The sequence below is a fragment of the Chaetodon trifascialis genome, chromosome 22, assembly GCF_039877785.1.
Source record: "Chaetodon trifascialis isolate fChaTrf1 chromosome 22, fChaTrf1.hap1, whole genome shotgun sequence".
Taxonomy (NCBI): Eukaryota; Metazoa; Chordata; class Actinopteri; order Chaetodontiformes; family Chaetodontidae; genus Chaetodon; species Chaetodon trifascialis.
In genome coordinates this window covers 6,480,052-6,497,797 of record NC_092077.1, presented here as the reverse complement: position 1 = coordinate 6,497,797, position 17,746 = coordinate 6,480,052, and the positions used below count along the sequence as shown (strand labels likewise).

Below are 17,746 nucleotides of genomic sequence, written 5' to 3'. Positions count from 1 at the left end.
ATCTTTGCATTTTCAGGCTCAAGTGTGAATACTGTGCTATAAGCATGTCATCCTTTTGAATTGCTATTATATGCTCTTGCCACATTAGGAGATTGAGAGATAATGCCTCCTATTTATCCTAATTGACTCACAGTCTGCTTCCGGTGTTATGTCACTGTGTTGAACCAAAGTTACATGTTTAGTAACTTGCCACTTGTTGTACCTTCCGTTCAGCCATCTTTCATCATTCTAACCCACCCGATGTTTTATTGTTGTGGCGATGATAATGAAGAGAGCGAGTCCGCTCTGAACTGACCAATGAGGATGAGAGAAGCTGTACAGTGACATCAGGTACGGCCAATAGGATTGCAGGGGGAAATGTGTTTGTACCAGCCCCTTCACCCGTACAAGGCGACTGTTTTTGGTGAGTTAAGGAAAGTTCATTGAAATCATTTATGGGTTTTTAAGCGTTGAATTTGAGACACGTTTAGACCATTTGAATGGTTTCTCCCTGAAGTTGGCACACGAGTAATAATGTCAAACTGTCAACGTGTATTTTTCGTCGTAAATGCAGTTTCGCTGCTCCCCGTAAAGCTTCATTGTTGACGTTAGTTGTTTTGTTGTAACCGTCTTTGCGCAACAGGATGGCTCGTCCATTTTAACTACTTTAATGATATTTTCTCGCTCCGAATCTCATGACGGTCGTTAATTTGCCCGTTAAAACACAGTCGCTGGGGCTTTTTCGCGTTTTCGTCGACGCTCTTTTAACTTCAGTGTTTCTACGGCACTTTTGTTTGGCGACAACAAACAACTCTGCCTCGTCTGAAGTGTTTGGAGGTGTAAACACGTTGACACCAGCATCATTTAACAATACTCGTTAATTTCCCAATACCCAGTTCACACTGTGTGTTTCATTTCGTGCTTTTTACTAAATATGAACTTCTTACTTCAAATGTAACGTTGTTGCCATTCTCAGCACTGAATGAATGGGCCTCTTGTGCGCATGCGCGGACGAGCTGAAAGTTTATAAACAAGAGGGAGTCACATGACGGGAATATTGCGAAATAGAGAAAGCAGCAAACACGCTCTTATCACGTCTGCGCGTCTGAAAATTGGTATTGCAACACGTTGTTCACGTTGTATCCATAATATCCAATTAATTAATGAGGTGGTAAATATACTCTGTCTTTGAGAATGTGTCTAAACGGGTGTGTTATTAGGTAATGGCAGCCAGCCAAGTGTTGCCCTGTTATGTCACCCTGTGTCTCCTTATGTCACCCCAACCATTAATAGCCTATACATTACAGCAGTAAAGGCTTAAGTTTCTCTTTTTGCTACTGAGTTCCTGGAATATGGCTAATGTTGACCCTGATGGCAGTAATATTTAATTTAGCATTATCTTCAAGTTATAATTGCTACCTATATTTGACTGATCACATAAAGTGAGGCTTGTTGGCGATAGCGTATGCAGTTATTCATCTGTCTGCATGTTTCAGTGCCCGTGGACACCATGGTTTGGGAGATGTTGACCCCGGCTGTGCTGTCCAGCGACCCCAAACATCAGAGCGTGCAGGATTCAGAGGCTCAGGGTGAACACACAGGTAGCCTCAGAGCAGCAGACTGCAGAGCTCACCTGCATCTGGACTGAGTGGTTACTGGCACTAAACTCTGAAAGGGGCGCTGCAGTGATTTACTTACACCTCCACTTTGTCAGATTAAGAAAACACATCACTATTTACAAAATACACTGAGACTTACAATAGCTTTTGCTGTTTTGGTGCCGTCCATACTATAATACTTCACAATTCTGCATGACAACCTGTCGTTTGTCTGGTCTTACCTTCAGGAGGGATGATGGATGCCGATGGAGACCCGTCACATGACCTGCTCTGCTGTGAGGAACGCCTCGCCTCCTCACCTGGCTTCCCCACCAGTGACAGCTACATGGAATATGGTACGTGAATCAGCAGCATGCACCAGCTTTATCACATGGATGGATGAAGAGTGAAATGCATCTGAGCTTCAGGTTTTTGTTAAATCCACCATCTCTGCTGCCTTCTCTTCTCCTTCTAGACGACCTCCCAGACCTGCAGGAGGTGCGGGAGGAGGTGGAGACAGCAGCACCACCTGTCTACCAGGTGGACTTGGGCGTGTCACACCAGGAGCGGCACGCACACACACACCCTCCCGACACACACTGGCTGACGCAGCTGGCTCACATCGCCACAGGACCCCAGAGCCCACTGCTCCAGGAGTCTCCTCACAGCAGGTATATTCTCTTCGGACTTCAAAGTATGATCTTTACTTCATGTATATGGTTGTAATATGTCTCCACCATCATGTTACACGTTCTGTAAATGTTATATCTACACAATTCTCTTCCATGGTTTAAATCCTGCCCCTTAGTCAACAACATGGAGTATTAAAAGATGTTCTATAAGCTTCTATATGATAAGAACACTTCTCCTAAACATGCCATATTGCATCAGCCATACAAATGACAGAGTCTCTGTGCTGTTAGCATTGGGTGCCACTCATGAGCCTGTGTCATTTTCAGCTCCTCTTCAGTCTGCCTCTCCAGCACCAGCAGTAATCTACATTCCTACGCCCGGCCTCCTCCGCTGCTCCCCAGCAGCACCATGTCGCCCCCCAGAGGTCACGGCAGGGAGCGTCGTCGCAGCAGGGTACCGCTCATGTTTACCTGCTTCCTCCAAAAGTGTCTTTTGTTATCTTCTACTCACCTCTGACCACGTGCCATCGAAAGCTGTGTGTGAGCAGGTCTACAGCTGTTGGCTCTATCGCAGCGGTGCCTGACAATGCTGCCGCTTCGTGTTTCCACAGAAGAGCAGTGAATGTGGTTCTGCAGTGTCAACCAGATCCTCCCTGTCTGACGATGAAGACATGGGCTGGAGCTTCTCCTGGCCACCCACCGCCTGGCACTGCTTTCTCAAAGGTAGGTGCGCACACACACACACACACACACACACACACACACACACACACAAAAATGTCTTAACTTGGCAGCTAGATGAGACTAGAAGACAGTGTAAGTGTCTCTGTTGAGACTTTATCTTCTCGTGTCTTTTACTTTGCCTTCTTGTTCCGACTCGTCATACATACACATACATGATTGAATGTGGGATTTTATTTGAGGCTGTTATCTCAGAGCAGATTTTTTCTGTCACCAGGCACTCATCTGCGCTTCCACAGCGGCTCTAAGGTGCAGTGGCAGGATGTTGAGGACCTGGACTCTGCTGAGGAAGACTCTGGTGATGAGGAGCAATCCACATCACTGAAGGTACATAATGCAGGAAGCTTGTGGCTGCTCTTAGACTGACAGGCCTCTGGGTTTGCAGTGTACTTTGTCAACAGAAAAGAATGAGAATGAACTGAAAAATATGAATGCAAAAATAAATACTTACATACGGAGTAAAACCACTGCTGGCTCTTTTGCAGGGTTATGGCTCTGAGGGTCTGCAGCTGGTGCAGCATTCAGAGATTGTGTTGTCTGGTCAGGCTGTCCTACAGCTGACCTTTGACCCCGGGGCATTCGGACATGCCCCCATGACCGCCCGCTGCCAACTTGATCACCCCTTTTACGTCAAAAATAAAGGTAGGAGCGATGATGAGGAAACAGCAGAACTGTGCAAATCAACATGATATCGACCTCTTTACACTCTGTCTTGCTTTCTGTTAGGGTGGTCGTCGTTTTACCCGAGCTTGACCGTGGTGCGTCATGGGATACCGTGCTATGAAATGGAGGTGGGAGGTGTGTGCCTTCCTCCAGGACACAGAGACGCCAAACATACCGACGACTCTCCGGTCTTTGACACATTCAGGAGGTAAATGTTTTGAACTGAAAAGCAGCAACAGGCTGATCAGCAGATTAGTTTGTGTGTGTGTGTGTGTGTGTGTGTGTGTGTGTGTGTGTGTGTGTGTGTGTGTGTGTGTGTGTGTGGAACACCTGTGTTTATCTGTGCGTCTTCCTCAGTTATGATTTCACTCCTCTGGACTCCTCTGCGGTTTACGTGCTGAGCAGTATGGCCAGACGGCGGCGCGCCTCCCAGTCCAGCGCCGAGGCCGTTTCTCCCGACAGAGACAAATCACAAGGTACTGCACTCCAAATCTCCCACATCTGACAGTTAACTGTGTGAATGATGAGCAGAAGCATGAAGAACAGGCGTTGCTCAGCTTCCTGAATACAAAAATGCTCAGTTGAGGATGTATTTGATTAAAGAAAGCCTTTCAATGGTGGATGTGCTTAAAACCTGCAGACGACCACAGTCCCGGTCACTCCCACCATCTTCATCAAAAGCCAACCAAAAGCCAGCATGCCAGCACTGCAGGAAGCAACAATGCCCCGCCCGCTAAGTGCAAGCGGCCAATGAATGCCTTCATGCTGTTTGCCAAAAAGTTCAGGGTGGAGTACACACAGATGTACCCAGGCAAGGACAACAGGTGGGTGTGCTCTGTGTCTGCATGTGTGGTGAAGCCAGCAACATGACATGTATTGATGTACTGTAAGGCAGTGTGTGTGTGTGTGTGTGTGTGTGTTTCAGAGCTATCAGCGTCCTCCTTGGTGAGAGGTGGAAGAAGATGCGAAGTGAGGACCGGCGGGCGTTCACCGTACAGGCCAAAGCCCTCGCAGACGAACAGAAAAGACTCAACCCAGACTGCTGGAAACGCAAACGAACCAGCTCGGTAAGGGGACACACACACACACACACACACACACACACACACACACACACACACACACACACACACACACACACACACACACACACACACACACACACACACACACACACACACACACACACAGAGCTTAATCCAGTGCTTTGTACTGCTGTCTAAATCATCGTCTGTGTCCAACAGGGTTGTCAGGGAAATTAAGGCTGCAGACGTGAAGAGAGGACGATCAGCACGGCCTGTAGGCGTACAAACACACACTCACACACATTCAGAAGTGACAAGGAAAAGGATCGATGTGGATTCTGATGCTATGCTTGAAAATTATATTTTGTTAACAGACTTGCCTTGATCTCCCAAAGAGAGAGTTTGATTCAGTCTTTTTAAAGATTCTCACAAATGTTGTCACAGTAAAAAGAGCAGCAGAATCTACTTTATATAGACATTTTAAGCAGCTCTCAAAAAACTTCTGTTTCTATTGGTTTTAAAAGGTGCTAAATGTAACATTTAAAGTGGTAGAAATCATAATCTGATGATAGTGCTTATAACAAGCTATAAAACATCACATTCTAATGCTACCGAGCACCGTAGTATCTCCCTACAGAGGATATTTTTCCCAAACAAAATTAGGAATTAGATCATCTGTATATGACTGGAGTTCATCTCCTCAAGTGATTTTACATCAATGTGACAATAAAAAAAAGAGAGATTCTGATTGTTTTCAGGCTCTCGCCATATGCTTGAAACAGGTGGAAGTTGTGGTGCTATAGCAATTTAAGTAGAGAATGTAGCTATTTTCCCAAAATTGTATATTATATATAAAGATATATACAGTACAAAGTATTTTATTGCCTGTATTACTTGGATTTGCACGCAGTGTATTGCACAAGACTATGTATTTTAACCTTGCTTTCGTATCATTTATCATGTAATATTTAATTCTTAAACAAATGTACGCCATAAATTCTCAAATAGTGGCCCGGGGGATTTAATTACTTTGACTTCAGAGAGAACCAGGCCCTCATTAGAAACAGGCCATTTGGTCTAATTTCTCAGATTTATAGCTGCTTTTTCAATCATGTTTTAGGATGCCTCCCTGTTTTCCAAAATCTGTGCTGTCAAACTGACTTTTCTGTGGCAGCCATTGTCGTACAGAAACAAGATTTTTCCCCTGGCCTTTTATTTATTTTATGGCTCTAATTTAAGATGTTTCAGTAATTAATATGTATTCACACAGGATACAAGACCACATGAGTCCTGTCACAAACAATTTCCATTATTATTTGGGGCAAAGATACCCACAATGTAGGAAGTCACGTGATATGTTATCACTTTTGATTCAAACATCTGTATGTGCCATAATATGTTTGTGTATAATCAAAGAAGCATGACTACAGGCGAGAGCTTCATGTTACTCACAGGTTGCTCACAAAGAGTGAGATGGAGATCATTATTTTCAGTCTTGTTCCCTCATAAAACCTTCAACTGGAAAAAACAAAACAAAAAACACAACATATTTGTTTGGCCCAACCGCTTGAGGTTTGTCTCCCCCACTGAGATCTGATGGGTTTATTTGATGCCATTTCTAGCCTCTGTCAGACAGGTAGTGTGCACACTGAACATTTTGTAACTGGTAGGATGGGAAGAGACAGGTGAATGGCAAAATGACAAACGGTCCGGCTGAGCAAACCACTAGTCAGCAAACAGGACTCCCCCAGGGCTGATGGAGCACAAGATAGAGAAAAAATCTCCATACATCCCAAATAAAAGCCCAGCTTCTGTAACGTGATAGTATCTCATATACTGCGTGCATGTAAACACATCATTTGGAAGTTGACAAGCAGGTGGGAGCCCAGATGTGTGAGGCTTTAGAAACGTCATGTGATCAGATGAAAGTGCTTCATATAGTGCAGAGTGTGAAGGCAGGATTTGGATCTGTTTGAGGTGTAAGTGCTTGAGAAAGTGACATTTTTACAGAAACAGAAAAAACAAAACATTGAAATATTCATATTCTCATTGTGTAACGAGGTTTATTGTTAATGCACTATATACACTTTATCTTATGTGACTGCTGCAGTATAATGTGTAACGGCAAATATTAATATGTTAATATAGAAATATCTGTTTTTGGTTTTGACTTAATCTTTGTTAACCTCTCATGGTTGCGCATCGATTATTTAACTCGTTTGTCTTTACTTTACTGTTGTGTGCACAGGTCGATCAGGGGAGACAATGCAATACAGTGTATTATGATATAAATAAAAACATGAAATCTGTAATCCTATTCGTCCTGGGTGTGTGTGTGTGTGTGTGTGTGTGTGTGTGTGTGTGTGTGTGTGTGTGTGTGTGTGTGTGTGTTCAAGAAAACTAAAGGGATGAGGTTTGGGTCTAAACAAGAACGTTTTATTTTTTTCCCTCCCAGAAAAAGAAACAAGTTTAAATCATGAACGAGGTTTGCTTCAACCTGTTGTTATATACATACTGCACCAGTTCATGGCTGGAGATAAAGCTAGAGACATTAAGCTGCTACTGTAATCATGAAGATAAAAAGAGATAACATTCCATTAAAACTATAAACATGATCAATATTTCAGGCTAAAATTATCAAATAGAATCAACACAGTTATATATATGTGTGAATGACTAGAAAATCACTTTTTATAGTAAAATAGAAAATATATAGAGGTACAGTATAAACATACAGTAATTTGGCCTTTTGATATATTCAGGGATATTTACACAGAAAGAGTTCAGACATATTACAGTTAGTCTGCTTTGAATCACTGTTTGCGCCATTTTGCATCCCCACATGAGCTGAACAAATGACACAAAACAGGGCACAGAGAGAAGCCGCGGTGCTGTTTGAAAGTGATTCAGAGGTCGATTGATCGTGTCTGACGCAACGGAAACATTTGGACTCCTTCAAAATGAAAAGTCACAAAACAGTGGCACAGGGATGCAGAGGAGCTGCGGGGATCCAAAGTGAGTTCAGCTTCTCATCTCAAGTGTTTGCAACAGCACGGCGACTGTGTCTGCTGGCTTTCTTACAGCTGATCGTATTGATTGATTATTGTATTGCAGTGGTGGTGATAGAGGCTTGGATATTTTCCGCCCGTGGTGAAAGCTGGTTATCATTAAAATCTGTTGTTAACTGACACAAATTCAACAGGGACTGTTGGGTTTGAATATCACTTAAAAGTCCCGGTTTACATAAGAAAGGAACGAGCGCAACGAGACTTTAAGAAAATAGAAAACAAATCACAGATCATTATTTTGGCATATTAGTCACATGGTTGTTGTATCAAAACAGGTTTATAGTACAAGAACATGAATTACAAAAAGGCACGGAGTACCAGAGACCATGGAGCCAGACAAGAACAGAGAAGCTCAACAGCAGTGAATACCAGCAGTCTGTCACTAGTGAGGCCTTTAGAGATTTTGGCTCTTCAAACCACGACTCAAAATAAGGGTGTGTGGTAGTTTGAGCCCCGAAATCTGCTGCTTAATGTGCAGTGCATAAAATATGATGAAGGACAACAAGGAGAAAATCCTTTCCTGCATCTTTTTTTTTCTTAATTTTCAGAGATCTTGCTTTTTTTTTTGTTTGTTGAACTTGGGTTTGTTATTGGAGTTAAAAAGCCGCCTCCTTCCATCATTAAGAAAAATCACGTGCGATGAAATTTCAAGAAACTCAGTTGAGAAGTCTGAAGATTCTTGTTCGAAAGGCAGTGAAGCTTCTTTGGTCCCACTTTCTAATAATGAGCCCGTTATAAAGAGCCGCTGAATTTATCAATGATGAATAAATGATTTCCAGATGTTTTATACATCAGTTACTGGGCTGGTGTTTGGCCTTTCTACTCTAAATGTCCAAACATGGTTATAGATCCTTGTAATTGATTGATAAAGGCTCATTTGGTCTTCACTTTCTAAGAAGCCATCACATCTCTAGTTATATATGATAACAGAGCTTTAATGAGCAAGTCTACAGTTTTTAATAAGATACTACTACATGGACTCTGGTCCATATCGTCTGCAGCCCTTTTCCAGAAATACTTGTCTAAGCAGTCAAAAGGAGGATTGTTTATTTATTGACTAACCATTAATAAAGGCATTACTTAACAAAATATAAACCCTGTATAAAGGGTGCCTTATTAGACAGCGGTACCTTGTCAGTCATAGAATGGCTGCTTGGTCACTTTACATCAGAAATGAGCTGTGTGTGTCTGGTGGATTCTGTAGCCTTGTCTGCTGTGCATGCTAACGCTGACAGCATGTAAGTAAAGGTTCTGCCTTTTAATGACCCGTCTGCACCTGCCAGTCTTGTTCAGCGGACAGAAAGCGTCTGTCTGCAGGCACGACGGCAGACAGCTAAAGGAGCCGGAGCTCCTGGTAATGGCTCATCATGAAATATGGGATTTTGTTTAGGTAGGATATGACCAAATTGGAGAAGCCTCGACACCTACGCTGATTTGGATTACTGGTTTATTTTTCTGTTTTGAATAATGATCTCTGATTGTTGAACACAGTGCATGAAAGCGTTAGCATGCTCGGTGGACACAGCTATGAACCACAGACGCAGAAATGATGGTGTTCCTCCTCTCATCACATGTTGGGCTGATCCTCAGTCACCACAGTGGTGTGTGTGTGTGTGTGTGTGTGTGTGTGTGTGTGTGTGTGTGTGTGTGTGTGTGTGTGTGTGTGTGTGTGTGTGTGTGTGTGTGTCCTCATATGCCGCGTTTTCTGTGTCTGCGACATGTTTGCGTGTTACACGTGTCTACATGAGGGACTCCAGGCTCTCAGCCACGTTGGTCTGTCCCAGTGGCACAGATCCGTTGGTTTCAGGACTCTGCAGGGCTCTCTGGTCTTCCTGGCTGCTCACCAGACTCAGCACGGCTCGGTACAGATATTGGTACTGCTCCTGTGGGGGCGAAACACAACTTGAGGGCTGAGCCGTGGTTCATTATGAAAATATCTCTCGCCAGCTACTTTTGTCAACATCGCGATTGTCTGAGGTGAAACTGCTCGGATAACTGTCATTTTAAAGTTGTGGTGACAGAGAGTGTCACTTTGAGAGTATTACGTGTGTGTGTGTGTGTGTGTGTGTGTGTGTGTGTGTGCGCGTGTGTGTGCCAATACTTACTATATCGTTAAAAACCCCAGGCCTCATGAGGTTGGTCATCCGTGCCACCTGGTAGACGTCTACTGCTCCCTCCTCCTCCAGCTGACTGGACAGGGTGGTGAGGGCACAGAACAGCCCTGATGTAGCACCTCCCAAGCTATACACACACACACACACACACACACACACACATACACACACACACACACACACATACATTTACCCTTACAAAGTAAGAACAACATGTGAAATGAAGGAGTGAGGCTGTCTGCGCTGTACTCACGGATCATGTACGACTGTAGGTGCCTCTGAATGTCTGCTGTGCTCTCTGACTGACTTGACCAGATCGAAACTGTTCCTGATGGGGCTGTCTGGGTTGGGCCAGCAGGTGGCGCTGTACTGACGCACCTCCAACACATAATTGTTCTGGACGGAGGCAGAGAAAATGAGGGATTGAGATGTGTGAGTGTGTATGTGCATGTACATTTGCTAAACACAGTGGACTTGATGTGTGTGCGTGTGTGCGTTACCTGTGGAGACTCCACTGTAAAGTCCTGCACCAAAAGTCTCTCGTCACTGGACAAACACACATGCTCCTCCCCCATGTAGGACACAGTGAAACCCTCAAAGCTCATTGGCTGGTCTTTACCGGGCCAGTAAACACACGAGTCTTCACTCTGCCACAAACAGGAAAACGTGGAAGAGTGTGTGTCAGATTGACTGCGTATTAGTACTACACAGTGTACACACAGATTATGTGAGGGTGTGTGAGCATGTTGTACCCGACAGTGTGTGTCAGGCAGACGGACGACAGTGTGTGCGTTGTGCTCCCAGATCATTCTCCAGAAATCTGCCACCGTGCTGCTCAGAGGCGTCTGGCTCACGATGAACTCCTTACTGTGTTGATGTCCCTGCGGAAACACCACCAAAAATTTTGTTCATGTATTCAAAAGGATCCGGGTTGAAAAATACCAGTGTCACCCTTTCATAAGACGGTGACAAATCCAACAATTTCCAGCCGTCTCACCGTGACGTAGGAGGCGTTGATGTACCCTGTGGAGTTTGTTTCTGAAGTGGTCAGACACACTCTTGATCTTTCCACTATAGAGAAACACAAACACAGGAGCCAATGATCCAGCTTCACCACTCTGACGAGCCAGCCAATCACAACAAGGCTCATACTCATACTGTCGTGCACTTTAATCTGCCACTGATTCAAGGTGTGATCATGTGTCATTTTTCAACAGGGTGGAGATAAATTGATAACACATTCTAATATCTCCTAATAGGACATTGGGTTTGATTAAACACAGTTTAGGAATATGTATAATGTAAACTCTGTATCAGCTGCTCTCAAAAGTAGATACTGCTGGCCTCTCTCTCTCATCATGTCAGTATGTGCTTCACATATTCCCAAAATCCCACAGCAGCTGGTTAGTAAACCAGCCCTGCTTACCAGGCATCAGCGCTCTGGCTCGGTTCCTCTCAGCGTTGCCGTCCCTCAGGGCAGTGCTGTAGTCTGCATGCTTTGCCTGACGTTGACTGATCAACTGAAACACAGCAGAAAACATGTTTATAGTGCAGCATTCAGTGTGTGATAATAATATGATCGAAGACCAGAATGTGTAAGTGTAAAGGCCAAGCCAGAGAACAACACAGGTTTCGAGTCATGCTGTACCTTGAACTGTTTGTCCATGCGCGTCCTGCCTGAAGCCCCGGGGGTCAGGAGGTCAGACACATAACTGTGCAGGAGGTCAGAGGTCACTGAGGTGTCACGGCTCAAGATGGCCTCCACCAGAGCATCGTGGATGAACACGTACTGCTCCTACAGGTGAGCAACAGAGGGAGGATGAACATTAAAAGCATCGTGTGCGTGTGTGTGAGTGTGTGTTTTGGATGAGTACACTTACCTCTGTCTGAACCAGGAAGTTCCTCTGCGTGCGGACATGCTTTAGGAAACCAAGAACGTTGACCGTGCCCTGATCCTGGATCTGCTGCAGCATGCTGTCTATCACTATGTAGGTTCCTGTCCTTCCCACACCAGCACTGTGACACACACCACATGTCAAACACACCCCCCCACTACATGGAAAATGTGAAACAGTAACACACGCATGGTGTACCTGCAGTGTACCAGCACAGGTCCCATCTCCTGTGTCCGTGCCCGAGAGGATGCTCTGATGAAGGACAGGACAGGCAGAGTGTATTCTGGGACGCCCATGTCCGGCCACTGGGTGTAGTGGTAATGGAGGACTGTGTGTTCAGCTCTCCTCTGAGAAGCCTGGAGGATCAGAAAGGGACTTCTTATGTGTGTGATTTTGCATTCGTCTGAGGAGCTTTACAAAGCCTGTGTGTTTTAGGTTGAACAGACCTAGTTTGAGTGCCTGTGTGTGCATGTGTGTGTGTGGATTACCTTATTTGTGGTATCTCTGACAGTGAACGTCCGCAGTGTGTAGTAAGCGAGGGTCTTGCTGCTTTTCAGGGTCACTTGGTATGGGCCATATTCCTCCTGGTTCTCCTCCGGCCAGTACTGGTCACATTTTGTCTGGAGAGCGATGACAAAGATAAAACACATTTACCTTAGGAGCTAAAATGAGAAAGACTCTTAGACTTAGATGTGCCAGGTGGCCGGATGCACAACTCTGTCTGATGGATGTCTAAATAAGCTGTCCATGTTGTTTACAGTTTGCTCTGTTGCATCAAGTGGCCAAAGAATCAATTAAGGCTGTTTTAAAACTACTTAGCAATTTAGCAGCTAAATTTTAGGAAATTGAAAGCTAATGCGTATCTAATATCAGCTAAAACCATTTCAAAACCTGTCTAATACTTGACCACGCATGAGAAACATCATGATAAAATATTGTACCTGTGTTGGCTGTCAGTTGATAATCACATTGCCTGTTCTGTGTCACTTTGTTCATACTATCTGAATCGTTTAACAAGACGTGGCAGTGATTCAGAGAACCTGAAACTAGGACTATTAGAATGCATGCTGCTTGCAGGTATTTTACAAAATGTTCTGTTACACATTACTTCAATATTAAGGTACATGTTCTAATGTAGAGTAGATACACAATTGAATCTCATCCCAGATGACATTTTCACCAATCTCTGTGGAGAAGCAGCTGATTGTGACTTCCTACCCGTCCTTTCTCCTTGAGGTTGGTGATCATGACAATAACGGCGACATTCTGCTGCCAGATCATCCTCCAGAAGTCTTCCCTGCCCGCTCTCAGGGGCCCCTGAGCTGCGATGTACGCCCTTGTTCGCTCGTAACCCTGCAGAGGAACCCACTATTCAGCCATGCAAACACTGGATGTGATGTACGGCACATTTTGGAGCTACAATCACTCCAGCAAAGCTCACAAAAGCACTCTTACATCCACAAAGTTAGCGTTGATGTAGTCGCCACATCTCCCATCTCTGTCCAAACTGCTGGAGAGCTTGACTCTGCTGTGGTCGTCTGGGAGAGGGAAAGGATCATCAGTGTCATCGCTTCTGGCTTTTACAAATAAACAGACATGTTGAGCAGTAACGTACAGGCCAGTATGTTGATGTATCGGTTCTTGCTTTTGTTGTCTGGGTGATTGGAGCTGTCGGCGGTGATGCCCATGTCCACTGTGCACGCCTGCACCTCCTGAAAAATAACACAAAACACAAATAAGATTTGGATGAGCCGCTCAGCGCTGGAGCCACTTGAGTGAAAATGAATCATGGCTGTGTTCTTGCCGGACAAGCAGCTTTTATGGGTTTTTTTTTTTAATCTTTTGTTGGTTTGTAGTGGTCTATAATACTAAAACATGATGGAGACATAAGCACATGAAAGATGTTATAACTACAGTTAAGGTTTGTGTATGGAGGAAAAAATAAGGTTTTATGGCAGACAGAGAAACAACAGCCCATTTTAGGGTTATCTTAATGTCCACTCAGTAAAGTGCACACATACTGAGGCCAGCTTCATACACAGGAAATAAAGGTACAATTCATGATCGATGCAGGAGAATGAACCTTTTGTATGTGACTATTACATGATAGAAAACAGAGAACTATGACAAAGACAATTGTACGGCTGTCAGACTTTAATTTGTACTTCATTACAATAAAGTTAGATGCATAAAATATGGAAACTGACACTAAGAAGTGACCATGGTTCAATCTCCATCTGAAAATATGTCTGTACATCAACTTGTAATGCAGACTGAAATCTGAAAGGCAGACGCAGCAGATTAAAGCAGGCCTTCCTCAGATAATTCTTCACTATCACACTAAAAATAAAGCTTTATTAATCACCAGGTTTGCAATCAGTATCACATCTGACCTACAGATGATGCAGCGTACAAGCAGACGACTGGTTTGTCAACAGGGGGGGGTCATACACGAAAGAATTCATTGAAACAAAACTCTGCTACAGGAGAGGGGTGATACTGTAGGTGTCTTACCTCATAGGATTCTCTGACAATCTAATGGAGGGTGGTGAGGATGCAGAAAGCACGACGATGGTGGTGGAGATGGTGAAAGGAGAGTGGGAGGGGGTGGGGGACAAGATGACAGACAGACAGACAGACAGACAGACAGACAGACAGGGAGTCAGTGCAGGTACAGGAATATGGGGTTCAGATACACACAGAGAGGCGGTGCTAAGTGGGAAATACATGGATTCCCGACTGAGCTGTGGACTGAGATTGAAACCATGTTAGCCATGTCCTCTTAGTCTACACTGAAGTATTAATGCGTCATCTGGATGTGCATAAACTTAAAAGACTTGTGTCTATCTACAGGTGGATGCTAACATGCTACTTTAATTTTTAGGTTTGTTATATATAAAAAGCAAAAAAAAGAAAAAACTGCAAGAAAATACACAAAAACACAAATCTACTGGCTTTTACATGGAAGAGGTATGCTAGAATTAATCCTGTCTGTGTGTGTTACTCAGGAGGTTCATGCTCGGAAACAGATGTGACTAATGTCATGCAGATGTACTTATTGTTGAAACTAACCCACAAGAAGCTCTAAAATACATAACGACAGAGAGATATGTCAGTCCTCCACATGCAGCATTTCTGAAACACAGATGGAGATTTTACCACCCTGGAAGCTCCTGACAGGGCGTTTTTCTGGGTCAAACCCCGGCGATCAAATTTTTAGTTCTACCTTTAGTTTGATGTCTTTGCATATTTGAATTCGGAGTCTGGGTTGAGAACCAAGAAGCACTGCCAATGTTTCACAACATGTTGTACATGAACGTTACACATTACCACTGTGCTGAATGATATTCCTAAAGAACATGATGTTAATAGAGATATGGAAGAGCATTAAGGAGCTATGACAAATGAAGTATTTCTTTTCAATATATCTTCTGGCTGTTAACGTTCCCGTGGTGAAAAATGTCCACAGACACTTTGTTCTGTACAACGAGACAATCATGAACATTCCACGCACCTCAAACTCCTTGGAGAAAGTGTTGGTGGTGTGCAGCTCCATGACGTGCTTCACAAACTGCTTCACCGTCAGCGGCTCGTGACCGTCTGCAACCGGAGAGTGAACATTTGTGTGCTTAATGCTGCAGCTTAGTAGTGTTAAGAATAAAGTCCAATGAGCGTGTGTGTGTGTGTGTGTGTGTGTGTGTGTGTGTGTGTGTTACCTGTAGCCAGCAGCATGGGTGTAGATGGAGCAGAGATGACTTTAGGAGATGCACTGTCATCTGGGTAGAAATTAGCAGCCTGGAAACAGTTTCTGTGACACAAAGAAAGCAGAGTCTCACTGAAGTACACAGCTGAAATTGATCCAGGCAGGTATTGACCCTGTGTGTGTGTGTGTGTGTGTGTGTGTGTGTGTGTGTGTGTGTGTGTGTGTACCTCCAGTAGATGAGTATGCCCACCAGCACCAGCAGACAGAGGATGGTCAGAGTAGAAACGACAGCCAGAGGAACGACTGTCCTCTTCTCCCTCTCCACACCTTCGACCAGCCCAACCCGAGACTCGTGGCTGCTGTTGCTGCCCTCTGAGAGAGAGAGAGAGAGAGAGAGAGAGAGAGAGAGAGAGAGAGAGAGAGAGAGAGAGAGAGAGAGAGAGAGAGCAATAATGAGGGGAAAAGTGTGTGAGTGTGAGAAAGCACAGAGGCAGAGGGAGGGGGAAGCAGAGATCATGTCAGGATAATGATCTATCATCAACCCCTCTCACATTACACAGTCACTTTCCTCTGTTATTACTATACAAATATTGATTATTGGAGCCTTATGTGTTTAAGTTTCCACCAGCAATAACCGTGTTGTCATGGCTCAACAGTCAAAACAAAGAGTGCCACCTAAGTCAGACTGTGTGGCTTAGTGTTAGCTTATGTGTATGAAAAGATGTATGTGAGAGGAAAAAAAACCAAACGGCTCTGTTGCATTCTGTCACGGAGCAGCAGAGCTGAGGGAAAGCTGAGCATTGAGGTACATTTACCTTCCGTTTGCTCCTCCGTGGCCCTGCTGCCATCTGTCAGCCTGAGCAGAGGGACGAGGGGCCCGAACACGGGGCTTCTGGCAGCGTCAAACAACAATGCGTCCACACTTGAGAACGGCTGCAAACTCTCTCCAATGAGAGCTGCATCGCTGTCCTCTCTACCACCTGTTTCCACGTGTTCCTCACTCTCCTGATCTCCATATCTCTTACCAACACCAGAGTCCTCCACAGAAGAGTCACCCCAAACAATGTGACTGTCAAGACCTTTGTTTCCACCCCCTTCATCATCGCCATATCCATCCTCTTCACTGCTGTCAAACAGTGGGAACTCTGCTGTAGGCTTAGAGAAGAGACCATCTCTTCTTCCAGATACAGTTTCTTTGTTGCTGTCTTCTCTTTCATCACCTTTGTCACTCCTTGCCTTTCCACCTGCAGGTTTGATACCTTCTTCGTCATCGCTGACTTGATTTCCTCTTCCACTGCCCGCTCCATCTCCACCACCCTCTCCAGAACCAGGGGCGTCCTCATGCCAGCTAAAACCTCTAAAATTGGACTCAATTTCATCCCCGCTGCCAGTCTCAGTGGAAATTGTCTTTCTGAGTTCAGCCTCACCTTCAGCTTCTCTTTCTTTGAGCACATCATAACCTGCTGTGCTATTGAACTGTCTGGCACTCTCATTTGTTTCACCCTCCACTTTCCTCACTCTCTGACTCCCAGTGTCATGTACTCCTTCTCTTGCCATCTCTTCTCCTTCCTCACCACTTAGCTCACTTTCACTCTCCTCCATTTCTTTGACTGCCACTGTTTCACACCCTTTCTTGTCACTCATCCCTGCGTCATCTGTCTCATTAACTGTTTCACTGTCCATCTTTACACCTGTTGATCTACTCTTCTTTCCAGTGTTATCTGCCTTGAAGCTAGTAGCTGAACGTGGAGTAGTCGACTGGTGAGTCTTGATTGTGCTAACTCCATCAAATTCCTGATTGAGCCTGTTGCCATAAAGGCCAGAACCTAGTCCACTTCCCTCTGAAGACATGTCTGTGAAATACGATTTGGGGCCTTTGTTGTGTTTGTCCGTCCTGCCTTGCTCTTCATTGTTGGGACGTGGCAGGATGTTCAGACCATCTTGAATGTGACCATCAGTTTGATTAGGAGAAGCATTTGGGGTACTTCCTTCTGTTTTTGATAAGTTGATGGTGCTCAAGTCATCACCGTGCAGCAGAGAAAGGGAGTATGCAGTGTTTAAGTGCTCCTGTGAACTCAGACTGGTAGAGGTCTGAGGGTGCTCCTCAGAGGACTTGCCATGATGATGAAAGATAACGCCCCTCCTCTTATCTCCAAGGAGGGCAGGAGAAGGACGGAACCTGCTGGTGTATTCATTAAAAGTGCTGAGTGATTGAGGCGTGACACTGAATAAATCTCCTTTGGCAGAGAATCCTCCTTCTGGGACAGAGACAGCAGGGTCGATGATCGCTCCGCGAGGAGTGTTAGCAGAGTTTGTTAAGCCAGAGGA

The 17,746-nt window shown here is 44.6% G+C and overlaps 2 protein-coding genes across 3 annotated transcripts in view; one reads left to right on the top strand and one right to left on the bottom strand.

Annotated features, from left to right (window-relative positions):
- The first annotated feature begins 360 nt into the window (after nt 1-360).
- On the top strand, nt 361-6,639 carry LOC139350938 (HMG box-containing protein 1-like). Its single transcript, XM_070992614.1, has 13 exons — nt 361-403; nt 1,476-1,580; nt 1,826-1,933; nt 2,053-2,248; nt 2,537-2,663; nt 2,821-2,932; nt 3,168-3,277; nt 3,436-3,592; nt 3,677-3,821; nt 3,971-4,089; nt 4,254-4,437; nt 4,539-4,680; nt 4,858-6,639. Exons 2-13 carry the CDS (start codon nt 1,490-1,492, stop codon nt 4,873-4,875), a joined length of 1,509 nt encoding a protein of 502 aa, XP_070848715.1. The 5' UTR covers nt 361-403; nt 1,476-1,489; the 3' UTR covers nt 4,876-6,639.
- Nucleotides 6,640-7,055: 416 nt separating this feature from the next.
- The window catches only part of ptprz1b (protein tyrosine phosphatase receptor type Z1b), a 51,689-nt gene continuing 40,998 nt past the window's right edge, over nt 7,056-17,746 (bottom strand). The window contains exons 15-32 of one of the 2 annotated variants that reach the window (XM_070991873.1): nt 15,646-15,790; nt 15,432-15,523; nt 15,230-15,315; nt 14,230-14,250; nt 13,331-13,427; nt 13,171-13,253; nt 12,934-13,068; nt 12,204-12,335; nt 11,914-12,071; nt 11,701-11,836; nt 11,469-11,615; nt 11,247-11,340; nt 10,818-10,891; nt 10,573-10,701; nt 10,321-10,467; nt 10,074-10,216; nt 9,812-9,947; nt 7,056-9,589 (exon numbers count right to left, since the gene is read on the bottom strand). In XM_070991873.1, coding sequence (XP_070847974.1) covers nt 9,446-9,589; nt 9,812-9,947; nt 10,074-10,216; nt 10,321-10,467; nt 10,573-10,701; nt 10,818-10,891; nt 11,247-11,340; nt 11,469-11,615; nt 11,701-11,836; nt 11,914-12,071; nt 12,204-12,335; nt 12,934-13,068; nt 13,171-13,253; nt 13,331-13,427; nt 14,230-14,250; nt 15,230-15,315; nt 15,432-15,523; nt 15,646-15,790 — 2,099 coding nt within the window. In that variant the 3' untranslated portion in view covers nt 7,056-9,445. The remainder of the gene's footprint in view (nt 9,590-9,811; nt 9,948-10,073; nt 10,217-10,320; nt 10,468-10,572; nt 10,702-10,817; nt 10,892-11,246; nt 11,341-11,468; nt 11,616-11,700; nt 11,837-11,913; nt 12,072-12,203; nt 12,336-12,933; nt 13,069-13,170; nt 13,254-13,330; nt 13,428-14,229; nt 14,251-15,229; nt 15,316-15,431; nt 15,524-15,645; nt 15,791-17,746) is intronic. The other variant, XM_070991874.1, reaches the window with a different exon arrangement.